The sequence below is a fragment of the Mustela lutreola genome, chromosome 7, assembly GCF_030435805.1.
Source record: "Mustela lutreola isolate mMusLut2 chromosome 7, mMusLut2.pri, whole genome shotgun sequence".
Classification (NCBI taxonomy): domain Eukaryota; kingdom Metazoa; phylum Chordata; class Mammalia; order Carnivora; family Mustelidae; genus Mustela; species Mustela lutreola.
The window spans coordinates 125699831-125726888 of NC_081296.1; the positions used below are offsets into that span (position 1 = coordinate 125699831).

A 27058-nucleotide genomic window follows, 5' to 3' on the forward strand; every position below is an offset into this window, starting at 1 on the left:
AAAATAAAATGTAATAAAAAGGGCTGCCCCACTGTAATCTTCCCACAGAACAATTTATATTAGTCAACATCATTCTCACTGTAGGTGGAAACTTTGTAAGAGACGTGGGTAATATAAGGGGGTATCTGAGAGTTGAGGGCCGGCCCATCATCTCCCATCAGGATTTGATGAAACCATTCCTAACCCCTGGGGCAAACAGCAATCAACCTCTGTTGCCCATCGGGTCACCTGGGGAGTTTTATTTATGTATTTTTTAAAGATTTTATTTATTTATTTCACAGAGATAGGCAGAGAGGCAGGCAGAGAGAGAGAGAGAAGAAAGCAGGCTCCCCGCTGAGCAGAAAGCCCGATGTAAGGCTCAATCCCAGGACCCTGGGATCATGACCCAGAGGCTTTAACCCACTGAGCCACCCAGGTGCCCCACCTGGGGAGTTTTTAAAAATGCTCATGTCCCAGGTGATTTGAATGTGCTGTCAAGGTTGAGAAGTGCTGATCCAGGACAGGTGTCTGTCCTGATAAGAGAGGTGATGGTAAGAGAGTGAGGGGCCCCTTGTTGAAAGGGGCCAGTGGAGGCCTATCTGTGTGTGTTGTATGGGTTCTTCGGGTCTTTTGCAGAGAGGGCCTGGTCACAAGATCTCAATCTGTTAGGCACACGGTGGCCACATCCCCTGCTTATAGGGTCTTCTACGGATGATGCAAAAGGAATGGAGGAAGTGGAAACAGTTATTCTCGTAAACGACTGAGAATATAGGGAGAGTTTTAAAACATGGAAGTGCTTCAAAGCTGATGCGAGTCAATCAACATTTAAAAATCCAGTTGCCGTTCTTTTTAGAGCGTTCTTGGAGAGACTCCAAAATTTTGATTCTGTGCTGTGATCTGGCTGGCCCTCCTCAGGGAGCTACTTTTCTGAAATTACTGGAGGAGCCTGGACAGGAGTCTGGACTCTCCGAGCCAGTGCAGGGCACAGGGGATCTGTGTGGGAGGCCAGGGTCTTCGGACCATCTGCTTTGGTCATCAAGGACACCTGCTGAGGGAAGAAGGAGGGAAAGATAAACTCTGCCGACAGTCACTTATTGGGGGCCTGAAAAACAACGGGAGGCACGGAGATCACGGGTCCTGATGATAGCGTGGCGGAGGCCAGGAAGCGTGTGCTGGCGGCGGCTGTCCAGGGACAAGATGTCGGAAGACCTTGGGACATCACGGGACGTGCCCAGCTTTCATGTCCTCCTCGGAAAACTGGGGAAGGGATCCGAAACAGCTGGCACCCAAGGCCTCCTCTAGCTCAGACATTCCAGGAGCTGGTAAATTGGAGGCGTAGGTTACCGACCAGCTCCGAGAGGGAGAAGAAGGAAGACCTCTCTTGTGGGAATTGTGTTCAGGAGGGTTGGAAGAACAGCAAAAGAAGAGTTGAGTGACTCTTCAGGAAACAAGGGGGTCTCGGGACAGAAGCGAGCCTGGGCCCTCAGTTTGTCCTCTGACCCGGATGCTGCCATTCAGATTATAAGGCAGAAAATGGCTGTGGTGCCAGCTTCTTCCCAGTTTCATGGGGACTTGCCGTTACCATGGCGATGGCTAGGTGGTGTGATGTGTGGCTTTGTGCTGAGACCCCCGCCTTCTTTGTTCTCATCCCAACTATAGGTACTACCTCTGGGGCTATAAGAAAGAGTCCAAGTAGGGGATTTCTGAGTTTGTTTGACTCACCTCAGGAGCAAATCTCTTTTCCCTCCTGCTATTGCTTCTATCCTCCAGGAATTAAGCTTCCTGATTAGAAGTTCTGAGGCATTTGGGTCCTATTTTCTTGAAGGCAGCAGAGAACAAAATCTGAAGTATAAAACCCACTAGATGAGAGACGAGAATAAAGTTTGGTCTGTCCCTTTGTTCTGTCTCACTAGCAAGAGATACTTTATGGGAAAGACACAGCAGCTGCCTTCAGTGATGTCTGTCTCTAAAGGTTAGGGATATGAGCCTCTTTGACTTGCCCCTTCACAACTCTTTCTGGCTCCATCACTCATGTGAGCTCCTCTAAGTCCTTCTGGAACTTATTTACCCTTTCAGCCTTTCTTGGATTCCAAATGATAGAGGCAACCCCTGAGATGAGCCCTCATCCATCAGCTGTAGACTCCAATTGTGAAATAATGTTCTCTGTAGAAAGTTCTCTGCTGGGGTTCTTTCCTTGGATCTGCCTCTAAAAAGCTATGACCCTGAGTAAAGTCCTTCAATCTCTCTGAGTCTAGGTTTCCTATTCTAGAAAACAAAAGGAGGAGCTTCGGACAACCCCTACCTCATGGGGTGGTTGTATTTTGAGGGCAAGAACGGTGTTCTATTCATCGTTGCGTCCCTGGAGCCCAGCACAGTCCCTGACACATCACAAGAATTCAGTGACTGTCTGTCAGATGGAAGAGGTGAAAGGAAACGACTCTAGAGGTGATACTTCTGTCCCAGGTGGAATTCTTGGTGGCAAATGACAGAAACCAACTTAAACTAGCTGAAGGAGACACAGGACGTTTCCATCTCACATGCCTGGGAAGTGCAGGGGTAAAACTGGTTTCAGTCACGACCAGATTCCAAAGACTCTAGGAAGCTAGGAGAGCACTGACGGTTGGAGCAAAAACGAATCTTGCTTGTTGGGGCTCATACCTCTGCAGGGAAGGAAAGTGTCAAAAGATGTCTGGATTTCTCATCCTGCCCTGCCCTTTCTGTGTTAACTGACCTTGGGTGAGTCACTTTTTTCGAAGTCCTGGCTTTCAACTCTCGAAGATGGGAATAAGAATATTTGCTCTCCGTAAGGTGGTTGAAAAAGCTCCAAAAAAGCTAAGAATGTGAATTTTTCTACTAGCCTTAAAATGTAATTTAAATGCAAGGTAGAGGGCATGAAGCCTAATTTGCTTTGCAAGAAATCGTTTCAGAAGCATGTCCAGAGCCCTTCTTTATGTAAGCCTACCTCTGAGCTGACTTAGACCCGCTAGTGAGTGCTTTACGTGGATTATCTCACTTAATCCTTACCTCATTCTATGCAGTAAGGCACTGCGGTTAGTTCCATTTTAAAGATGAGGACACCGAGGCTCTGTGCATGCAGGGAACTCGCCAAGGAACACAGAAGTAGGTGGTAGAGGCAGAACACGGATCCTGGGGTCTGACTGAGGATGCTGCGTGTACCACCCCTGGGGATGTCCTATCCCTGTTCTCAAGGTTCTCTGTGCCCGTCCTAGCACATTGGTGCTGGAAGTGACTCAGAGAGGGCAGAAGCCCCTTCCCCCTCTTACTGAGGTTCAACAGAGCCAGGACCTCAGCCCAGCTTTCTGACCTCCGTTCTGCACCTGCCAGAGTTTCCAAGAGGAAGTCCCAGAAATGCCAACCAAAGTCATCAACTGCAAGAGAGTCCCAGAACTGCTACAGAAGCTGGAGAACCAGACTGGGGTCCCTCCTCCACTGCTCAGCACCAGACACGACAGTTGGCAGCACCTGACCCAACCCCAAACCCATCCCCCACCTCACCCACCCAGACCCTGTCACTCTGTCTTCCCGTACAGAGTACTGTTCCCACCTCCCGATCTGGCCCACCCTGGATTCAGCATCTCGCTAGGGACAAGGGACAAGTGGAACATATGTCCCATGCCCAGGTCCTGGCTGCAAGGAGGCCGCAAAGGCACGCGCCTGGCAATTTGAGCTTTTGGAGTGAGAAGCCGCATTCCTTCCTCCCAGTTCTCCAAAAAGGGTGGGGGAGGTTCCCAGACCATGAAAGGGGAGATAGATATCTGATGGGCAAAACTAACATTCTTGGGATTCTGGATAAGAGTAACGGGGTCTCAGGACAGGCCAGTTGGCTCCCCAACGCCCACCCGAGTTGCTGAAGAGCAAATGGCACTGCCCCTTTCCTGCCTCCCTGGGGCTCGGGGCGCGTGTTCTTCACGAACTGCTCTGAAGCTTGTTCTCCGCCCTCTGCTTCTCCGCCAAGGTGGTCTGCAGCCTCTGTCCTGGGTCGCACTCGCTGTGTCCTGTTGTACCGTACATAAAAGTAGGTGACGTGGACATTTAGGGAGCAGAGCCCCACACTCTGTCAGGCGCCCCAAGTCGTGAAGGGGAGAATGAATCTGGTGTCTGGGCCCTCGGTCTGTGGGCAGCTGGCGGGGGGGGGGGGGCGGACTGCCTGTCTGCATCTTTCTCCTCAAGCCCTCCTCCGCCGCCCCCCAGCCCTGACCCCCAAGGCAGCCAGGCATGGCTTGGACAAGGAAAAGGCAGAGGCTCCCTGGGCTTGAGCAGTGACTTTTCCAGGGACCTTCGAGAATGGAGCAAACAGCAGCTGTTTGCTGGGTCGAGAACTCTTCCCGCCGGACAAGCCAGTCTTTTTTGACTGTCGGGGCCCAGGTCCTGGGTGACAACCTGGGACAGCAGAGAGTTTCCCGCTCCTTTAAAAGAGATGAGCTTTGGGCTTCTTTGATTTAAATATTTTAAATAGATTTGTGTGCGGGGTATTTAGGACATGTCAGAGGGCGTCTCCTTTGTGGCTGTCACAATGTGACTACGCCATGCTGTAAATGCGCAAACTCAGCAGAGCGGACAAACGACCACCCCATCCCTCCCCACCCCGGGTCACGAGGCTGGTTCCCAGTGGTGCAAGGGTGGGGACCCAGCTTGTCGGACACCCGGGGCAGAGTTACTCAAACCAAAGACTTTGAGTCAGAGGACCCTTAAGTTTTCTCTCTCAATCTCTCTCTTTTTTTTTTTTTTTAAGATTTTATTTATTTGACAGATCGAGATCAAAAGTAGGCAGAGAGGCAGGCAAGGGAGGGGGTGGGGGGGAAGCAGGCTCCCCGCGGAGCAGAGAGCCTGATGCGGGGCTCCATCCCAGGACCCTGGGATCAAGACCTGAGGCGAAGGCAGAGGCTTTAACCCACTGAGCCACCCAGGCGCCCTAAGTTCTCATTTTTTAAGCAAGGAAACTATGGCCTAGATTGGTGAAAGGACTTGGCAATATTCACACAGGTAGTTCGTGGCTGAACGGGGGTCCAGGACAGGCACAGAGCATGACTTTGGGAATCGAATGAAACCAGGTTAAAGTTCTACCTTTGCCTCTGTCCCAACCAGCCCACCCCTGAGAATGGGCACAGTCAGTTCCATTTCTTAACACTGCTTACACAAGTGAATGAAATAAAAACATTAAGCCACTAAAGCAGCAGCTAGCACAGAATAGGCTTTAACCCACTGAGCCACCCAGGCACCCCTAACTAGCACAGAATAGGGATATAATCCATGTCCTCTCTTCCCATCCCGACTGGACTCCTAGTCCAGTGCTCCTGCTGCCGCCTTGGCGTGACTGCCCCTGATAGAGATTCTGCTGGTCTTCTGTCCCGTGGGGGTCAGGCTGGCCAACCCCCTCATTAACCACAATGACTTTGATTAAGTGCCAGCCTGTAATCCTAAAAGGGTCACATTATTAGGACCTCATAGAATTCCCCACAGCAATCTAGGACACCATCTTCCGGACAGCCAGATTATGGAGATTTCCCTCTCGCGTCTCATGCGCCACGATTTTATAAGCAGTGATTGTCATCTCGGTTTTTTCCAAATTCTCATTTCCAAGGATTATTTATGCAGACATCCTGCAAATCTGTGTCCCCTGCATTCCCAGGGTGGTGCCTGGAATGACTGTCCCTTCTCTCTCCCTCCCAGCCCCGAGTTTTGGCTCTGTGATATCTCATTATATTCTAAAGAGCTATCCACAAGGCAGGACACCACGGATGAATTAAATCGGCTTCTGTGGCAACACTACTCTTAAGCAAAATATATTGATCGCTGAAGCTTTGGACCCACTTTAATCAAGTAATCTAAACAGGGCTTAAGCTTCAAAAGCCGAGCGATGTGCCCGGCTTCAAAGCGCTTACTTACACTGAATTAATTTATCCGGGTTGTACTAATGCTCCCCACAGCCCTGTGGATTAGAATGTTAGGGGTTGTAGTCAGGGCTCTGATCGTCTCCCCGAAGCCTGGCCTCTATTGATTGTCATGAAAAAGACACAAAGAGAAGTGGGGTACAGGGGAGGAGGGAACAAAGGGATTGGATCTGATTAAGACTGAGCCCTCCCTGTCCACCGGTGGCCCAAGGGTCCTGATGGCTCGCCCCAGAGGCTCCCAGGGCTGGTTTTGAGGATGAGACGGGGAGGAAGTCGGGTCTGCGTGTGAATGGGGTTACATTAGTGGGGGAATTGCTGCAGAACGTTCCAGCTGTGACTCTGAGTGGCAGCCAGAGGGATGGCTTGTGTGTGTGTGTGTGCACGTGTGGGGGAGAGGGAAGGAAACTAGACATCTGCTCTTCTGGAGACCAAGCTGCCAATTCCCACCCTGCTGGTAGTTACTTCTCCCCGCCAATCCCGTCAAGGAACTAATTCTCCTTGACCTCAATACTGGCTTTTGAGTGAGGCCCCAACCACATCCCCAATCTGGAGCCTGTGACCTTGTTACTCATTCATTCAACAGTTTTTTGAGAGCTTGCTAACTGCTAGACATTATTCTAGGTCCTAAGGATACAATAGTGACCAGGATAGACAAGACTCCTTCTCCTCATGGAATTCATTTTCCAATGGGGTGGATGGGACCAGGCTAACATCCTGTGTTTTTCTTTGTGATGGCCTAATGGTGACATGCACTCTAGAGCAAGGGAGAAGGGACAGGGAGCATGTCAGTAGATATATGTGTAGGTGGTGGTGTTGGTGTGAGTTCAGTTTTAAGTCCAGTGGTCCTCATCGGGAAGGGGACCTTTGAGTAAAGACCTGAAGGAGATGTGGGAAGGAGGCACCATAGACTTCTGTGGGAAAAGTGCTCCAGGCAGAAGAAAAAGCACGTACAAAGGCCCTGAGGTAGAGCTTGGCTGCCATGTTTGAGGGGCAATGAGAGGGCCAATATGGCTGGGACAGCATAGGCAGAAGCAAGAGTACGATGACATGAAGTCAGAGACGATGGATACAAGGGCCAGATGGAGGCCAAGGTCAGCCAGTATATTTAGTTCCCTGGTTCAGTGATGGACCAGTGACAGAAACCATGAAGAGTGTGTCCTAATGAGACAGTAGCATCTTGTCACCACGTGAAGAACGAGGACAAAGCCAGAATGGAGGACAGTGGAGCCCAGAGATGGGTGACGTCCAAGTCTCTCCTCCTACTGAGCCTGAAAACTTCACAACACTTGGATTTTTTCAATTTATGGGAGCCAATAGATCTTCCTTTTTGCCTAGACCATTTTGAATTGTTTTTTGCTTCTAAACTTTAAAGCCATGAGATTCCTACTTCTTGACACTATAACATCCATTTTCTTTCTGTATCATGCTGGGGGGCCCAGTCTGGCTCACTTTTCTCTTTAGAAGTAGGAAGGACCTTATGGCTCCTGGGTGGCTCAGTGGGTTAAGCCTCTGCCTTTGGCTCGGGTCATGATCTCAGGGTCCTGGGATAAGCCTCACATGGCTCTCTGCTCAGCGGGGAGCCTGCTTCCCCACCCCACCCCCTGCCTGCCTCTCTGCCTACTTGTGGTCTCTGTCTGTCAAATAAATAAATAAAATCTTAAAAAAAAAAAAAAAAAGGAAGTAAGAAGGACCTTTGTGTCTCACTGCAGGGGACTATGAGAGGACTTGCCCTGCTCTCTTCCTTTTACTCTCTCTGCCGCTAGAGGGCCCCTGGGCTAGCAGGGGTGGGGGATGGCGGCACTCAGAACCCCTCACCAAATTCCACTTTCTTCCCTTCCACCCAACAGCACCCTCAGTTTGTGCTGCTGGTCTCCTCCCACCTGTATTAGCACTAACGAAGGACCTAATATGTGCCAAATTTTACATACGTTGAGTTTCTACATATGTGATTATTTTTGCACCTTGAGGAGCTCACTCTGATATTCACCCAATGTGACTGTGATGGTGGACAGTCCAGCCTCCAGTTCTCACGGTTGGTGCCCAAGCCACACAGGCAGCTAAAGCTTTCAGATATGACTCTTGGAGGTTATTGTCTCCTTGTATCTCTGGGGTCGGTGCCCCCCCCCCCTTCCTTCCTTAGATATCCAGATTAAATGGATCCAAATGCTGCTCTGTGGGTGGTCACAGACAGCCAGGCTTTCTCCAATCTCTCGGGGGTTTTGTGGAGAGTAGAGATGATGCCTTACATTTTCCTATTCTTCCCTGGCTCCAAGATCCTCTGAATTGCCAATCACATTGCCCCGGTGTGGACCCCCCCGCCCCCCCATAATTAACACAAGGCATTAGTGTGTAGAAGACTTTACTGAAAGGGTAGAGCAGTGGAGTAGGGCTACATCACAGTAGCAGGTAAAGAGAAATCAAATATTACACCTCCCTCTGTATTTACTTACTCGGCCCTTTCCAACAAGAAGACCCTGCCGTCTGCCCTTTGCCATTCCAGCCATGTTGCTACGCCGTCTCTCTTCCTCTAAACTGCTCACTTACTCCTCTGATTTTCAGGCTCACTCCTCTTTCTCATCCCCCTTTTCTCTCATTCTTTCCCTCCCCACCGTCCAACCTGATTCCCTTCTGCAAAGGGAAGGGAATCTAATCCAACCTGATTCCCTTCTGCAAAGGATTCACTTCTGCCAAGAAAATAAATTCATTCTCTACTTCTCAGCTCGGGCCTTAACGCGCTCACTTATCAAAGGGACCAGCCCCACGGGTCCCTCTTCTGAGCAGCACAGAGGAAACAGCTTGACTGCATGGTCCTCCCTTCCTCCCGGCTACCTCAATCTCTGCTGGGGCTGGGGTGGATCCGTGGTCGATTCCCCAGGGTTATTTCTGAATAATTCTGTCACCTGCTAGAGGCAGAAGAAGTCACCGTGCCCAGCCTCGGTTTCAAGACGTAAACTTCTCTTTATTAAACCATCCATTTTACTGGTGACCAAAACGAATGCTCCGTGAGGTGGGGTGAATCAGTCACTTGTTCAGTCCAGCACCGCTAGTCCCCAGGAGACAGCGGATTTGGATCCAGGTGTGATGATGACAGGTTTATGCCGTTTTTACAACAGCATGTTGAATTCCATCAAAATCGCGTTGTTACATCTACCGAGACCCATCCCTTCACATTCCCTGAGCACTTCCTATGCTGGGAAGGTGGTGGCGGGGGCGTCCGAGGATGGACAATAAAGGGTCCCTTCCCAGAATGAATTCTTCGTCTCACAGGGAGACAGGCCAGAGGGCCCATGAATTAGGAGTGAAGATTCAGGAAGTTCAAGGAAAATGAAGAAAATGACTCCAAAAACTCTTTACCAATCTATTAAGGAATCAGGATAACAGTGGTTACCCCACGGCAGGTTACGTACCTCCTCTGTACTTCGCATTTTTAACAGCTGCAATATGAAGATAATAACCGTACCTCTCTTACAGGCTTCCTGGGGGCTAAGGGAATTCACTGCCTGTAATACACATAGGACAGTGCCGGGCACATAGCAGACACTCCATGAATGCTAGTATTGTTATTAAACAATGAATGCCATGCTTGGCCAACAATTATTTTACTTGATAAATATCACTAGCCCTGGCTGACCGTGGAGGAAGTTGAAGCTCAGGGGTGAGGGGACATCCTTCACATCGTGAAGCCATTTTTGGCAGAGGAAGTCAGAAAACGCAGGTTTTGGGATGTGGGGTGGTTCTCTTCCCAGTGTGTCCCACTGACAGTTGGGCACGCAGGACAGACAGCGAGTCAGGCTTATAGAAAAGGTGGGACTGATGGGGGGTGGAGCAGATTGGATCTAGGAATGGATGATAAAGAAGGTTCATGGGACAAAAACCACTAGTTGTCCACCAAAATCTGTTCTCATCTTCCATGGTGACAGTGTTGAAGATGGACGCATGCTGCTCACTTAGGGACTACATTTCCCATCTTGCCTTGTGGTAAGGGGTGGTGGCCATGTTCCACTCACATTCCTTGGAGGAATGTGAGTGGAAGAAAGTGATTCCCTCCCAGGCTGGCACTGTAGGACCTGGGGTGTACCTTTCATGCTCTTTCCCCTTTTTGTGCTTCTCAGACTACTTGTGTTGAAGAACTGGATTTCTACACCACCACACCCTCAATCTACAGCCAACCAACATTTTGTTCTACAATCTGTTCAGTGAGAGGTTTACTAGTTGTGCATATACTAAGATGTCATGGAAATGCCAAACTGCAGTTAAGTTTCCGAAAGCTTATTCTCGATGTCATGACTCAATTCGTGGTTTGGCTATCAAGAAGTTTGCATGCTTGAACTTTCTGCAGACCACACTTTAAGGAGCACTGCTCTTGGGGAGGCAGAGACAAACCCTGGTACTTTCCATGATGGCTGCATGGAAAAGAGTGGCCTATTGGCCTGGAACATTCAAATGGGACAGTTAGATAAAATAAGAAATTTACAAATCCATGTTCTTAAGCCACTGCACCTTAGGATTGCTTTCTTAGGGAGGTGTGTTTTACCCTAATATAGACGGGTCATGCCATCTATTAAAAGAGTGGGCTTTCACACCAGGAGAAGTGACCCCTTGATGCCCATGCTGTGGATAGACTGTGTCCCGCCGTGGGGACAGTACCATACCTCTGTGTGACATTCCTGAGCAAAAGTGTGCCTGTATACCAAAGGATGATCCAAGAGCCCCTGGTTCCCTGCCAGCAACCCCCTTGCTGGATGTCTTACAAATTATAGGCTCTTAGTATGTCTTGAAATGATTTGGATCCAAATAAATCCATGTTCTAAGGCTCAAACGGAATCATAGGTATTGAAGTGCTTTGAAAGAAGCATGGTAAGCAAAGTTTAGCTCATAAAGCAGCTGGAGACCAGAAAGGATTGAGGTAAGGATTTAGGGACCCACAGGCAGATCTCTAAGAGCTCTGAGAGACCCTAAGGGGCACTGAGCAGGATCTAAACCTGGAAGTGAAGCCAAAATGTTTTTGATGCCAGGAATCACCCTGTCTCCGGATGAGTGGCCTCTGGCAGGTCACCTAGCATCCTCTCTGTGAAGGAAGATTGTTATGACAACGTTGCAGGATCGGCGTAAAGGTCTGGGAGAAGGTAGGTGTGAGAAGACCGGAGGGCACCTGTGTGCCAGCCAGGGCCTGGTAGGGGACAGATGGCGCATTTGAGCTGAGTGATTTGAGAGAGTGTTATAAAGAGCAGCTTTCAAAGGTGCGGCAGGGACCGGGGAGGGGGGGCCCTGCCAGGGACTGTGAGTACCTGGGTAGCAACGGTGTGTACAGGGTGGGGAAGGAGGCGTTACTTCCCCCAGGCCTGAGGGGGAGTGGAGGGGGCAGTTATGAGAATCTAGAAGTCTTGTTACATCTGGGTGGCATGACAGAGACAACCCTCCAATGGAAATGGCCACTAGCGCCAAGACGGATGCCGCCCCGCAGGGGGTTCCATAGGGAATGAGCTGGGGAATCTCTTCCCTGACCTTCCTCTTCCCACCCTCCTAAATCCTGCTGCTGCCTCCCACTGGCCAGGCTCTGATGGAAGGCAGGGGAAAGGGGGTCCCTGATGCCAGTCGGCCTGCAGGACTCCGAGGAAGATGGAGAAGCAGGAGAAAAGATCCGCGGGTCCAGGGACTCTATCCCCCCCACCCCCGCCGCCCCCAGATGACGCTGCCCCACTTACAATGCCCCTTTAAAAGGCGGGGTTATCGTCTGCGGCTGTAACCATTAATGAGAAGGCCACAGGCATCTTCCAAGGCCCCACTTAGCTGAAGATGAGACCTCCTGGATGCCAGGCCCGTGGGTCTGTTCTCACCTGGAGCAGCGTGTGAGCAAATGGTTCTTTCTGTGTTGGCTTCTCGCCAGATCTTTTTCTACCCCTTTATTCGCTCTTCTCTGTTGTCCTTGCCTAAGAAGCCACCATCTGGCCACAACCTGCCCGAGGAAGGGATTGGTGAGTCGAGGACCTGAGGTTGGGCCCCCGCTGCCTCACGAGGTGATTAGGAGCTGATCGTCAGCAGATGTAGCTCAGTGGCGTTTTAATATCCAAATGTCCCCCCCCCCCCCCCCCCCGCCACCACCACGCCGCGAGGAAGGCTGCGGCCCATTGAAGGCATTTCACACAGAGAGCCGTGATTGCCACGGCAATAATTTCCTTCAACAGCCATTAACACACTTCTGAATGTGTTTTAAAAAAGAAAAAGGAGAGGAAAAGAGGGCGGACGGGGCGGGGTGGCAGGAGTCCTTCCCATTTCCTGGCAAATATCGATGTTCCCAGAGCCAACTTTGATTGGATGGGATGTTAATATCAGCACGTTTGTGGTTACTAACGCCTGCTCAGGGCCCCACGTTCGTCCTGGCCTCCGCCTGGGGGTCACACCTGCCCCTGAGAACTCAAGCTGAAGTGTACGTGGAGCCCAGCCCTCCTTGGGGTGCTTCATGCCTGGGCCGCCCGGCGGCACCCTCCCGTCCAAAGGGATGTTGTCTCAAGTCTTCACGGGTCAGTGAACTTTCTCAGTTCCGCTCCCTCTCTTGGCAGAGCCACCAGCTCTTGGGCAGGGCCCGGGCTCTGCCTCCTGGTCCAGTTACCAAAAGGTAAGCAAAAGTGAGCTGTGGCTTCATTCATGCACTCAACAAATATCCACGGAGGGTCTACCCGGTGCCAAGAGCCTCAGATGGGGAGGTTGCGGCCAAGAGGGTTTGCAGAATGCGGGCACAGCACTGAAAACGCCCCCCCAGAGCCAGGATGTGGGTCAGGGGGCTGAGAGAATGTCCCAGAGACTGACCCTCCCCCTTTAGCTGCTGGATTACGGAGAGCTGGGCAAGCCTGAGGAGAGGTGGGGCAGCCTGGGCAGCAGGGGCGGGGGCGTCACAGGATAGTGAGTGTTCATCAGTCTGGAAGTATTTCAACATCTTGCCGATTGTCCTCGTCCTATTGATATTTGGCAGTTGGGGAAAAATAAATAAAGAAACCCAGCAATGTCTCCCATGTGGAGTTTGCCTCCTTCCAAGCACCAAGAAGCAGTCAGCTTGTCTTTTCTGTGCTTACAGGAGGGATATTGTTATAAAATCTTGCCCCAAGTGAAACCAGTAAGCAAAGGGTTAAGGGGGCTAATTCCCAGCAGCAGACTAGTAAGAGCAGCTGCAACTTTTTACCCAGCCTCTTTTGTTTGCGGTTAGATTTCCCTGACTCTCCTTGGGAGAGGTGGGTGGCAGGCCCGCTCTCCTGTCTCCCTGTGGGCTGCCCGTGGAGTAAACCCCTTTCCTGGCCGCACGCTGGACGTCTCAGTGATTGGCTTTGTGGGCGCTGGGCAGATGGACTTGGGTTTGGTTGCAAAACTAGCCACAGCTCCATTTACTGTGCTAGGCCTGTGTGGACTCAGGGACAAATCAGGAGACAAGTTTCAGGCCACCAAGGCACAGGGGTTGTTCAGCAGAAGCCTTTGGTCTTCATTTACTGCAAGACAGAGCGACATTCTGGCGTGTCTGGATGGTTGGGATCGGAGATGTGTCTGGACAGCCATCCCCAGCACCCAGTCACCCCCACCCTCAAGGAGGTAAGTGAAGAGTTTGCCTACATTTCTGGGGTCATGAGACACTGCTTCAGAAGAAAGACATGTTCTGTCCCCTTTTGTTGCCTCTCTTGGTCCCAAATGTAGGGCTGTGCGGACATCCAACTGCCTCACTTGCTGACAGCATCTGCTACCCCAAAGGGCTACCTTTCTCTGCTGGGTCTGGATTTCTGGGCAGCCCTGGATTTCTGGGCACCCTATGTTCTGAGGATTACTAATGCTACCAAGGAGGCAGAAATGCCTAGAAACAATGAGGGGTTGGGGGATAAAGTCTGTGGTTTACAAAGCTAGAAGCTATGGCATTATTTTTCTTACAAATTACCGAAGGGGAGAAGAGATGCCATCTCTCCTCTTCTGGGTTTTTCTGAGATCGAGTCTGCCAAAAGTTTCCTTAAAATCTGTCTGTTGATGTGCTTGTAAAAACCAAGTTACAGAACAGAGAATCTAGTAGGACTCTATTTGCATAAAAAGGAAGATATATACAAGGAATGTGGGCATGTCCACGGCTGTATAGAAAATGTTGGAAGAATAGACATGTTAGTGAATTCCTTCGGACTTCAAAGGCAGAAAAAGCTTATCTGTGAGACAATGTGTATTATGAAATGCATCAGTTTCCCTTTTCGCATCAGCTGCTGGGAAGCTTAGATTTAAATTTGTATTCTTGTTATACTACTGGTGGGTTCCCCTGGAGAACAGTGGTTCCTCAACCTTGACCGCAAGTTAGAATCACTTGGACAGCTTTAATGAGGCCCAGTGCCCAGGCCACACCCCAGAACAATTAAGTCAAGATTTCTGGGGAATGGGACTCATAAACTTCCTTTACAAATAATATTTTGTTTATTTATTTGAGAGAGAGAGAGGACACAAGCAGAGGGAGCAGCAGAAGGAGAAGAAGCTTTCTCGCTGAGCAGGGAGCCCAATGTGGGGGCTCGATCCCAGGACCCCAGGATCATGACCTGAGCTGAAGGCAGATACTTAACTGACTGAGCCACCCAGGCACCCCTAGAATCTTATTTTTAAAATCCCTGAGTGATTCCATTGAGTGGCTCTCAGTAAGCACCAACCAGTCTATTTAAACTCTTGCTTTCTCAAGTCAACAAGAAAGGAAAACTGCTCATGTGTATTTACATTTTCCTTGGATTTGATTTTTATTTACGTGTAATTTCTCAATTTGATTTTGTGCATTCTTGTAAATTGCCTCAAGTCCTCTATAGAACAAGATATAATATAGACAAAAATGATAAACTTGTGTTCAAGCATTATGACAAGTCCAGAGCTGTGTGATTTCAGTGAGGAGAATATTTTCTGCATGAGTGTGGGTACTGGTAAGAGGGAGGGGGCACTAACATCCCATCAGGCTCCTGGGTGTGGAGTGAGTCTGCCCTAAGGAAAAGTCCACATCTCTAATTCCAAGAAGGACACCCTTGGGACTAGTAGCTGTCCTGACAGACACCTTATTTGTGGATGGAAGCAGGGGGTGTGGAGAATTTAATCGGGGGGTGGGTAGCAAAGCAAGATTTATTTATTTTTTAAAATTTATTTGACAGAGAGAGAGAGACATCACAGGTAGGCAGAGAGGCAGGCAGAGGGAGAGGAAAGCAGGCTCCCCACTGAGCAGAGAGCCTGATGCGGGGCTCGATCCTAGGACCCTGACATCATGACCTGAGCTGAAGGCAGATGCTTAAACCACTGAGCCACCCAGGTGCCCCCAAAGCAAGATTTATTAAGTGAGAATAAAATGGTAGTACAAAGAGGGAGGAGATCCAAGAGGGTTGCCGAGAATTCAAATTTTTTAAGGAATAAGTTCCAGGAATGTTGCAACATATTTTCTTCCTGATTATCTGAGGAAATGTTGACCTGCTAAATAAGGCTTGTGTGTAGGTCCAGAGAGATCTGACTCCCTCCTGAGGGGAATCTCCCCATCATAATTAGCTAAGACGGGGCTGATTGGGTTAATTGCCTCCCACTGAAATCATGGCCACTGTTCTGGGGTGGGAGCCAGGTGGGGCTGGTTCTGGCACAGGGGAGGAGGGGGTACCATTTTCTCCTCTGACCCAGATTGTTCCCTTTTGAATGTTCCCCTGTGAGTCAGCCCTTGGTACTCCTTAGCAAGCCCATGGTCTGTGTGTAAGTGGAACTGGAACAGAGTGGCCGGAAGGCTGGCTGTTGCCTTGAACGCCAGTGGTAAATTTAATGTCCACAGGGCCAGAGAAGCAGAAAAATGTGAGCAAAGCCTAAGGGTGTGAGAGGAACGGGGAGCAGGGAGGGGACTGTCATGGAGTGGCTCAGAGAGCATTTGAGGGACATGAAACCTCAGACTGAAGTGGGGGTTAGGCAGAGGTGGTTGGAGAGCAACAAGAAGGGTAGGGTGTTGGGGACACAAGGGCCAGAGGAGAAAAGATCTCCAGAAGAGAGGTGATGCCACCAACTAATGGCATCCACGTCAAAATGCTGTCCAAGGGCATTGGCGGCCATGTGGCTCAGGTGCAACCTTAAAGCTCAGAGCCTCACACACGTGTAGCTTTGGTCACACACAGGCAAGGGAAAGGAGTGTCGGTAAATTGCCAGCAGCTGCTCGGGAAAGTGAAGGGCCTTGTTAGCCTTGAGCCTCCCTCCACACTGTCACAGATCCCTGAGTCCCACCTGGGGTGAGGGGTGCTCCCATGCCCAATTGGCATCCAGGTCTCGCCTAAGTCCTGGACGGAAGTGACGGGAGGTACCTGAAGGAAGTCAGAGCTCACGCTGGTGAAAGCAGAAGCTTCTAGAACCCATGGGACTGATGTTAGCCAGCTTATTGCCCAGGAGATGATACAAGAGGACTTAACATAGCATTTTCTATAATTGCTTGAGTCTCTGGGTGTTTAGTAACCATGTCTGGCAGTCTATACCCAAGACAGGCTGGCTGTGGGGAAAGCCATTGTTAAAATAAAATCATTAGCTTAATAGGCTTGATGAAAAGGTTGGCAAGATGGGAATTTCCTCCTGCAATATGTTCTCCAACGAAACAGTCCCTGAAACCAGTAAGCCATGTTAATTATTGACTAAAATGCTCTATCTCCCAAGTTGTTTTTTTTTTTCTTCTTAAGAACCTCATAAACATGACCTCCGAAAAGTTTGGAGTCCCCAGAATTTGCAGCCTCATACAGGGCTCTATGTTATTCAATTGCTTTCCCTTCCTTATTATCATGCGTTTTGTTCCCTAGTGAATATGTGCATACACTCCACACACACACACGTGTGCACATGCACACATGCCCGTGTTATGCACATTTTCCAAGGGAAAGGGATGTCTGCTAATGAAGTGAAAGCACATAGTAATGAGGACGGTTAGCAAGGCCAAGGGTGCAGTGATGTCAACATTCTAATGAAGACCAAGCCAAGAATAAGAAGGCAACCTGAGAGAATCATGCCCATCCAAGAAGGATCGACACTGGGTGAACGGCTACAGACAGTGTATTAAAAAACAAGTCCTTTCACAGCCTTGCTGCAGTGGGTGAGGACGGTCACAAGTTCTTGGTCAGTCTCCTGCTCCCTGCACCCCGACTGAGAGATGGAGGTTATCTCCCTCCCCCGACCATGGGATCGCTGAGGCCAAGCAAAAGCACTATACCGGTCCAGGGCCCGAGAATGGAATTGGTCCAGCAGCTTTCCCTTTGTGTTTTTTGGGAGCCCTTGAAATGCCAGGTGACAAGTCTGACTACCTGGCTGAAGACACTGGGTGGGAGGAAGAGGCCCTGACACTCCACGGAGAGAAAGCGAGGCCGGGTTTTGCAGGGCCGAGCATCCCGACGACTCTAGCCTCAGCTGCCATCTGGCTGCAAGCACATGAGAGGGCGTCCGCACCAGCCGCAGAAGAGCCACCTGGTCACCCCAGAACTGAGAGGGAGAAAAATGGTTGTTATTGTTTTAAGCTGCTAATTTGGAGGGTGGTTCATTAAGTAGGAAGAGATCATCAAAACACTGCTCAAGCAGAAACAGAGGGCACGTTTCCTGAGAGATGATTTCCCACCACTGTTCTGATATTGAGCAGTTCCCATCACTGCTCTGATATTGACTATGCCCTTTCTGGGCTTTCTAGGTGTTGCCTTTTCTCAGTTGGCAGAATTAACAGCAGTGAGACAGGAGTCAAGGCCCGGGAGGAGAGGCCTTTCTTGGGGGATTGCCATCTTTTCAGATTAACTGGGTGGCACCTCTCAGGGAGGACTGCAGGCCACTGGCACTGGCAGCCATCCAATGAGGGGGTAGGCAGGCAGGGCAGAACCCATGGGTCCTGGTAAAGAAGGCAAGGGGGGGGGGGGTCTTTGTCAAGCAGGAGACAGAAAGGTGCCAGATTCTAACCAAACAGGCCCAGAGTATCTAGGAAGACAGGGAATTGTTTTCCTGTCTTTATAACACCAGTTTGCTGGCCAATGTCTCAAAATAGAATTCTGTGACCCTAATCCAGTTCCTCCTTGGAGAAAAGGAGAATGGTTCGAACTCACAGTTAAGGGGCCAGGACTTACCCATTGGGCACTGGGCCAGACACTGTCCTGCACACTATCTCCTACGCTTCTCTGGAGAGACTGGGTCACTCGGGCTGACTTTTGGTTGCTTGAAATCCGAAACTTCTAATTAGAGTTAACTCAAACCTTGAGTCTTGTGTTATATTTATTTTAATTTAGCCCCCTTTCAACTCAAGATAGAAAGAATGTGACTTAAAATAATACAAAGGAAACAGGGTAAAAGAATCCATGTGTACTATTTGTTAGCTTTGATAGAAGTGGAAATGTAGCAACGTCAATGTTTGAACAAGTAACATTCCCACCCACCCCCGCCCCCTCCCCCTCCCCCGCAAATATAAACGTGCCAAGAGGCATTTAAGATGTCCTTTGTCCTTGATTTTCTGTTTCACTTTTCACCCTGACATCTGAGCAGCTTCAACGTTAAGATGGACAGTAAACCATTTCCTTCTTATTTAATAAGTCAGGATTTAAGGCCTCTGTTTTATTTGAATACACCAAAAGCTTAGAAAGAGAGAGAGAGACTTTTAAGTACTTGGTTATTGTTGATCCGTAGAAGAAATCAGCTCCTGTCACTTGCAAGGCATTTAAAGGGGATCTGAAGGAAGGGTTCGTGGTAGGGATGACCTGTGGTTTTCTGTGTCTACTGCTGAGAGATCAAAGGACTTCTCATCACCGAGAACTGTTAAGCACCAGAACCAGCTTGAGTGGTGACGAAATGTTTGTGTGTGTGTTTCTTACTAGAATGGTTCTGGGATGGCAGCATTTGAAGGCAGGAAGTCGCAGCTTTGTTATTCTTGCTACACTTATTAATGAGTCACAATTCATTTATTTTTAAAAGTAGCTATAAATAAAGCCAGGGCATGGTTTTAGCACTGTTTAGACTGAAAAGATTATTTTGCAATTTTTTTTGGTGAATCACTAGAACAATTAATAAAATACTCCATATCCATTGGAGCCCATTTTTGGCAATGCCTCTCCCCTCAGGATCTCTCTAGTATTAAATATTATACTGTTACAAGGCACTATGAAGTATTGAAATATTTATGTACACACACATAATATTTAAACATCTGTGGAGAAAAAAGTCAGCACGCAAATGGGGTAAATTGCCATTTTTTAAAAAATAAATCTCCCATCTCCCCCTATCCTTGCCAAGTTCACTGAGCTGAATCTTTTCCTGTCTCACATGACCATATTGCTTTGCCCAGTAGAATGTGGATGGTCAAAACGTATACTACCCCCGAGTAGAGGTTTTATTTTATTATTTTTTTAAGATTTTATTTATTTATTTGACAGAGGGAGATCACAAGTAGATAGAGAGAGAGAGAGAGGAGGAACAGGCTCCCTGCTGAGCAGAGAGCCCAATGCGGGACTTGATCCCAGGACCCTGAGATCATGACCTGAGCCAAAGGCAGCGGCTTAACCCACTGAGCTTATGTGGCTTGGCTTGACCACCTGCCCAGCTGTCTGGCACTACGAGAGGAACCTACCCCAGGCAGGGGCTAATCTTTAAGCTTCAGTCTTGAGCAAAGACCTATGAGGAGTAGACTTGGATTAACCCAAAGTCTGAAGCCAAGCCATGACAGCCAACTCACAAAACTCAGAAGGAAGCGTCTGTTGTCGTAAGGCCCTGAGATTTTTGGATGTGGGACATGGCATTGGCTCAGCAATTGCTGACTGATATAGGAGCTTTCAGATGAGTTTTAAAATTCATTTTCTTTTTCTTTATCTGCATTTCCCATTTTTTGACAATGAACAAACGTTATTAAATCAACTTAGCCCTGTCGTTCGATAGTGAGCACCAACTGTATGCCTGCTCCTGGGCTAGAGACTGGGAATGAGGTGGTGGGAAAACAGTTGGAAAGACCTGCCCTCGTAGAACTTCGGGCCTCCACCAAGCACCACGCACGCGAACATGAAACGCAACAAGGCTGTGCTGCAGACGCAAAGCGTGTGGGGGCTAGAAGCCCGCGGAGAACAGAGCTGTGACTCAGGCAGACCCACGAGGGATGGCTTCACAGCACATGTGACAAGCGAGCTGACATCTGGAGACTGATTAGGAGCTAACCAGGTGGAGTGATGTCCTAAAACCCAGCTTTTAGGAAAATAAGCGTGCTTTTATTTACCAGGTTCTGCCCGAGGGCCACAACATTACAGGGAACATTTAGCCCGAGGACTAAATGACCATTGATCTTGACATAAACCTGCCAGAGGCTTGACAGCAGGAGCACCTAGCTGTCCATCAAAATCCTTGCTCTCCCTCCCACAGTCCAGGGTTGTTCTTGGAAAGTGGCTGCCCAGCCACCAACTCCTCTCCCGGATGCCTTTATGTCTAGGTGCCGTGGTTCAAACCGGGAGGACTGAACCCCGGTGATGAGTACCATTTTGGGGCCAGGATGGTTCAGAAGGAAGTTGGCCTTCTCCACACCAGAGCTTTTCCCCCTCCTCCAGCAGATGACCCTGACCACGATGGGACTCCGAAGGGCCATGTGGAAGAAAGCTGACCGTCAGCCAGAAACATCTGCCTGGGAAACACCTTCCCCTCTCCCCCCTTCTTCCCCCCAGAACGTGAGCAAGAAACAAACTATTCTGTCAGACTCCCGGAATCTGAAGGCGCATTTATCACAGCCTCTGTGTGACCCAGATTCGTACAAGACCTATTTTAAACACCGATTCAGTGTTTTCCTGAGTCACACCTGTACACGCACAGCCAACCTTCTAACCAGGTGGAGTATTTCCTTTGTGTGAATTGAACTTTACGCCCAATTTTTCTTTTTTCCCACCTGGTAGGACCGTCGTGGTGTGGGTCCTGCGTGTCACACCTGATTGGTGAGTTGGGTGGAAGTGCTTGCTTTTATAGACTATTAATTTTGTTTGCTTCTCCACTTTCATGAATTCTTACAGGCGATGCTGACATTTCCAGCATGAGGGATGTTTTACACAAATCAGAGGTGCTCTGCTGGAACCTGAAACACATTACCTTGAAAGAAATACCATATTTGCTCACATAAATCTAAAAGGCCACATTCATGAGGGTGGATGTCAGGCCGAGGACCCTGATTTGGGAGGCGGTGGGGAGCCATTGTAAGTTCTCTAGTGAGGGAATGATATGAGGGAAGAGGTGGTTTAGGAAGATGAATCTGATAGCAGCACACAGAAGAAACGAGAAAGAAAATAGCTCAGAGGCACAGGGACCGACTGTTGCAACAGTCCAGTTGTGAAATAAAGAGGTCTCGTCTGGGATGGTGCCACTGGGGATGAAGAGAAGCAGGTGACAAGGCGGGCTTGCAGAAGGAAAGAAAACCACCCTCGCTCACTGTTCCCAGCTCACCCCTACTTCTACCAGACCCCAGAGTTTCTGTAGACCCATTCACCCATCGGGGTCCCTTAACACTAGCTTCCCCGCGAAAATACCACTGCAGACAGGATTATGAAAATTATGCTATTGTTTTTTAAAGAATGCTCATAAGAGAAAAAAGAGTAATTGTTCCACTAATTAGGAATGAGACAAATGAGCTATTTCCTAAAATCGTTTCTCATAGCTGACTAATCTCTAGAGAAGAAGAAAAGGCTGTATGTCTTAGTTGGGGGGTGGGTGGGAATTACTTACATATTTCTGCTGGATGAAGGAGAAAGTCAGCTAAAAGCTGGGAGACTAGCATGAGAGAAAAGCGAATGCCTGACCGTGTTTTTTTGAAGGCACTGGCAAGTCGCTTCTATGACGTGTGCTGTGCTGGAGCAAAAGTCAGATGGTCAGGCTTGAATCTGGTTCTGCCTTCCTCCCTGACCTCACTGTCCCCAACTACCCTCTGCTCACAGGGCTGCAGAGACAGGCCTGCTTTCCGTTCCTCAAAGGCACACACTCATCGGTTCCTTGGGGGCCTTTAGTCAGCTCTTCATTGGGCCTGGAATCATCTTCCCATCGGGTTCTTCTTGTCCCTTAAGTAGCCCCTTGGAGAGTTTTTCCCAACATCCCAATCTAATGCAGCCACCACCCCCAACCCCAAACCCCCCAACCCCACTATCCCCTACCATGTCTTCTGGTTTTAATTCTCTCCAAGCATTTATTTCATTCTAATATCCCCCATATATCTGCGTGTTTGCTTCTTGTCAGTTTCTCTTGCTAGAATGGAAGCCCCATGAGAAAGCACCTAGCCAGCCTGATTCCCCACAGTATCTGTACCTTCTAGAATAGTCCCCACAAAGAGTAGGAGCTCAATATTTGCACTTCATCGAATGACCAAATCAGGGACTAATGATGAGAGTGCCTGATGAATTAACCCCCCAGGAAATAGTCTCTTCTCAGAAAAGCTTATTCAATGAAAGTTTTTTTTCCCCCTGTGGTTACATTTGATTAAGAAATATATTTTCGCAATTATGACTGAATTTGTTCAGTCTGTATTTTATATCAGACAACTAGACTCTAGGAAAACATAAGGTTCCTAATCAAGGGGAGAAAAAAAAATCAACATTTAAAAAATCATCTCTGGGGGAAGTACAACCTTAAACACATGTCATGAATTTTATGCGTGGTTTCTGTGGCTAATTAGCATCTTCCCTGTTCTTAAAGTTACAGTATCTTCTTGGTAGCACCTATCACAGTGTTATGCACACATTCAAAATTCTAAAACTCTCAAGTCAAGGATGAGGAGATAGTGTTTGTGATCTGTGGGTTTGGGTATGGCTGAGAAGTCCAAAATATACTGTTTATCACCACCTCCGGGAAGTCTTTCCTGATTTCCCCCAGGCAGGATTGAATTTTTCCTTCTCTGCTCTCCTAACACTATTTCTTTGACCCTACAACCACCCTGATGTCTAATACCAATGAGGTATTTAAGAGGCACTCAGTTAAATGGATGCATAAATGAATAAAATTATATAAGAAAAAGCTGTATGGATTGGGACAAGCTTTAGAAATCACCTAGCCAGGGACGCCTGGGTGGCTCAGTTGGTTGAGCAGCTGCCTTCGGCTCGGGTCATGATCCCAGGGTCCTGGGATCGAGTCCCGCATCGGGCTCCTTGCTTGGCGGGGAGCCTGCTTCTCCCTCTGCCTCTGTCTGCCTCTCTGTCTGCCTGTGCTCGCGCACTCTCTCTCCCTCTGTCTCTGATAAATAAATAAAATCTTTAAAAAAAAAAAAAAAAAAAAAAGAAATCACCTAGCCAGTGTTTCCCAAAATTTAGTGATTTGCATCTCCCATGACAATTTTGGGCATACTATTAATTCTTACATGTTTCTTCAAGTCCATCTTTCTACTTAAATGCATTTATATTTTAAGAAAACTATGCATCATAATCAGTAGAAAACTGGCATGGTTGCCATAAGTAGAAAGTGATCCCCACCCTTCCAAAAACCAGTGAAAACTAAATAAAAATCTAGCTTGGTCTTATTGGCTGAATTGTGCCCCCCTCCCCCAACTCCTGTTGAAGTCTTAGACCGTAGTACCTCAGACTGTGATTTTGGGATAGGACCTGAGAGGTATTTAAGTTCAAGTCAGGTTGTTAAGGTGGCCCTGATCCAATATGACTAATGTCCTTATAAGAAGTGATTAGGAGGGGCGCCTGGGTGGCTCAGTGGGTTGGACTTCTGCCTTCGGCTAGGGTCATGGTCTTGGGGTCTTGGGATTGAGCCCCTCGTCGGGCTCTCTAATTGGCGGGGAGCTTGCTTCTCCCTCTTCCTCTGCCTGCCTCTCTGTCTACTTGTGATCTCTCTCTCTCTGCCAAATAAATAAATAAAATCTTAAAAAAAAAATAAAGTCATTAGGATACAGAGACACCAGACATGTGTGCCGTGGAGAGGTGAGCAATGAACACAAAATAAGAAGAGGAGCCAAGGAGTGAGGCCTCAGAAGAAATCAAGCCCACCCACACCTTGATCTTGGACTTCCAGCCTCCAGAATCTGGAGAAAATAAACATCTGCTGTCTAAGCCCACCAACATGTGTACCTTGTCTCGGCAGCCAGAGCCGACTAACACACCGCCTATTACTGCCTGTGAGGGACACTGAGCCCAAAATCTGAGCTCATTTGGTGGAAAAATGAGATTATAAAAGGAAGAGAAGTGTTTTAAGACCTACCACCAACGGACACTTTCTCCTTGACAAAGAATTAAGTAGAAATTAAAAGGAAATGATTTTTATCCCTATAAGATGTGTATGGGTCAATCTGGAATACGATTTATTAGAAATAATCTCAGTGTCTTAACACATCAACGGTTTCTGTCTCACACCTGCTCTGTGTCCTGCACAGGTTGGCAGGAGGGCCTCCCTCACCAGGTCCCTTGGGGCCCCAGGCTATGAAGGCTCAGCCATCTGCAATACATGGCACCTTCCGTCACCAGGTGTGAGGAGGAAAGTCTGGAGAATTGTGTATGGATTTCCCACCCTCTCAGACTGTAAGTGACGCCCATTGTGGCTGCTCGTGAGTCACTGGCCGGATCTTAGCACGTGACTCCTACTAGCAAGAGGACCAGGAAATGTAAGCAAACAAATAGATTCTTCCATGTGTGTTTCTATCTCTTTCACAAGATGCTACTTAATATCACATTCTCATCCTTAAAAATCATTTCAAGGATGCATCCATGTTTGGGGGGGAAAAAAAAGATCTGGGACAGTCTCTTAATTGCACAGCTGAAATTCACAGGATACCTGCTTATTTGGTGTTATACAGCCTCTTCATGGTAGGTTTGCAGCCAGAGCTCTCTGATTTCTTCAGGTCTACACTTAAGCTCTTTCTGCTCAGCCCTGGGAGCACAACATTGTAGCAACTAGAACAATTTGGATGTCTAATTTTGGTACAAGAACTTTGCTATTGAAAGAAAGTGAAGGCAGCTTGTCCCATTTAACATTTCATCCGGAACACGCAGAGACCTTTCCCACTCATGTCTGAGGCGACTACATCTGCAGAATCAATGAGAACGTATGATTGCTCAGTGTTGTCTGGTTAGCATCCAATTACGTACAGTGTATTTATTTTAAATTTAGAAGACGCACACAAGAGATTTCCAGGAACAAAATGAGAAGAAATTGGCAGTGCACTGAATGGAAAAAAATTAATGACTTGAATTATACAGCCTGTGCATCAAAGCCGACAAGACGGGGAGCGGAGACAGGGTGCACTCGTTCACGCTCTAGTCCGCCGACGGTCCAGAGTGGTACCTGAGAAGTGTCACCCTCCATGCAGCGGTCACATCCTTTATTTTCATGGTAGGGCTGGGCTTTTTGGGTCATGAATGTGCCATAGTTTCAGGGGCACCAACGTGTTGACCCTAAACAGACTTCCATGGCAAACTTCCTTTTAGAGAATAGATTAAGTGAAATCACATTGTTGGCTCTGTGGGGCAAGAGGGGGGTGGTGAGCGAGAAAAGCCTGAGTAAAGAATCACAGAGTAGGGCTTGGGACATTTATGCTGATGGAAGGGATCAGTATTTGTTGAGCTCCTACTCTGTACTGTGCCTGTTATGTGTCAAGGACCTTCACACACGTCCCACTTATCCCTCGGGATTATCGCTGATTTTATACTGTGGGTTGAACCGCAACCCTTCAAAATTCAGACATTGAAATCCTATTTCAGACACTGAAATACCTCAGAATATGACCTTTCTTGGGCATGGGGTCATTACAGAAGTCATTAGCTGAGATGAGGTCCTACTCGATCCAGGTGGGCCCCATATACAATATGACTGATGTTCTGATAAAAAGGAGAAATTTGGAGACAGACACACACACGCACAAGGAGGACTCCGTTAGAATGAAGGCAGGTATGGGAGCGATGCTTCTAGAAGCCAAGGATGCCAGAGATTGCCAGGAAACCCCACAGAAGTTAGGGGAAACACATGGAACAGATTCTCACAACCCACTGAGGAGGAACCTACCCAGCCAACACCTTGATCTCAGATTTCTGGTCTCCGAAGCTGAAAGACAATAAAGGCTGTTGATTAAGCTCTCTGTCTATGGTCTGTTGTTCTGGAAGCCCCGGGAAATTACTACAACGTGCTGACAAGGCAGAGGGCCGTTGGGTCCGTCCAAGTCTAAACATTGTCTGCGAGGGCAGGGTCAGTACCTGTCTTGGCATGTCTCAGAGTTTCCCCTCCTTTTCTAAAGGAGGAAACTGAGGCCCCAAGGTTAGACTGGCTTGTCCAAGGCTTCAAGTCCGAGAGCTTTGGGCAGAGGCAGATTTTTCTGGGCTTTTTTCCTATCTTGGATCATGATTCTTTTCTTCGTTGTTCAGATTTCAGAAGGTTGAAGCCCAATTCTTGGATTTGTGGTAAACCAGGAGTTGAAAACAAAAAAAGAATGTCCCTGATCTTGAAGTGCCTGAAAGCTGTTCATGGGGCAGCTGTTGGGAGGCTGGCAGCTGTCACCTCAGAGCCCCTTTAGCCAGAGGAGACCATGTAGGGGGAAGCCGAACCCCCGGGGCTGGGGGCCCCCACTCTCATGGAGGGCTGGCTGCTGGCTTTGCACCACGTTACCTTCATGGATCGATCAGACTCACTGTGTCTTTTGTCATTTGTCCTGTGAGTTAGATCTTATAGTTCCTGTATTATACATGAGAAAAGAGACTCAGACACTGTGCAGTTAGTTGCTGGGGAGCAGGGACCTGAACCTTGCAGATTCCGAGGCTGAGCTGCACACACAGACTGTGTTCCCCCACCCAGAGCCCTCAGGTACACTCTCCTGCAGGGCCTTCCTTCCCACCGCCGAGGCTCATTCTGGGGCTTCCTGGCCTTCTTCCTTCTTATCCATCCTTTCTGCAGTTCCCTCTGGACAGGCGTATGTGTGAATTGTATCAGAGATGGTCATGTTCTAACCATCGGGGACTTGTAAAAGGCAGATGGAAAAATCAGTCTGTGACCCTTTGATGACCGTCACCTCCAAAAGAGGGTTGGGTTTGGGGAAAGGGTTTTAGAAAGCACTACCCCATGGAGGTGATGGGGGCGGGGATTTCTATTCTTATCTCAGATCTGGTGAAAGAGATGCCGGTGTCCACTGGGAGGGCTTGGGATGCGCCTCTGAGCTGGGGGGCATGGCGGACTACTGGTGTATGATGTGTGCAAGAGAGCCGTGCTATCGAAAG

General features: G+C 48.6%; 1 protein-coding gene across 35 annotated transcripts in view; it reads left to right on the plus strand.

The window, feature by feature from the left end:
* Positions 1 to 11661: 11661 nt before the first annotated feature.
* Positions 11662 to 27058, plus strand: part of LOC131836781 (uncharacterized) — a 171395-nt gene continuing 155998 nt past the window's right edge. For 6 of the 35 annotated variants that reach the window (XR_009355770.1, XR_009355771.1, XR_009355772.1 and 3 more), the window contains exons 1-3: positions 12143 to 12507; positions 13280 to 13469; positions 20438 to 20712. Coding sequence is in view for 26 of the 35 variants with exons in the window: in XM_059182553.1 (XP_059038536.1) it covers positions 12212 to 12507; positions 13280 to 13469; positions 20438 to 20712 (761 nt within the window). In the remaining 9 variants the exon portion in view is untranslated. Of the gene's footprint in view, positions 11867 to 12135; positions 12508 to 12534; positions 12750 to 12771; positions 13470 to 20437; positions 20713 to 24231; positions 25925 to 27058 lie in introns of those variants that run through there. The other 29 variants (XM_059182564.1, XM_059182550.1, XM_059182557.1 and 26 more) reach the window with 18 other exon arrangements.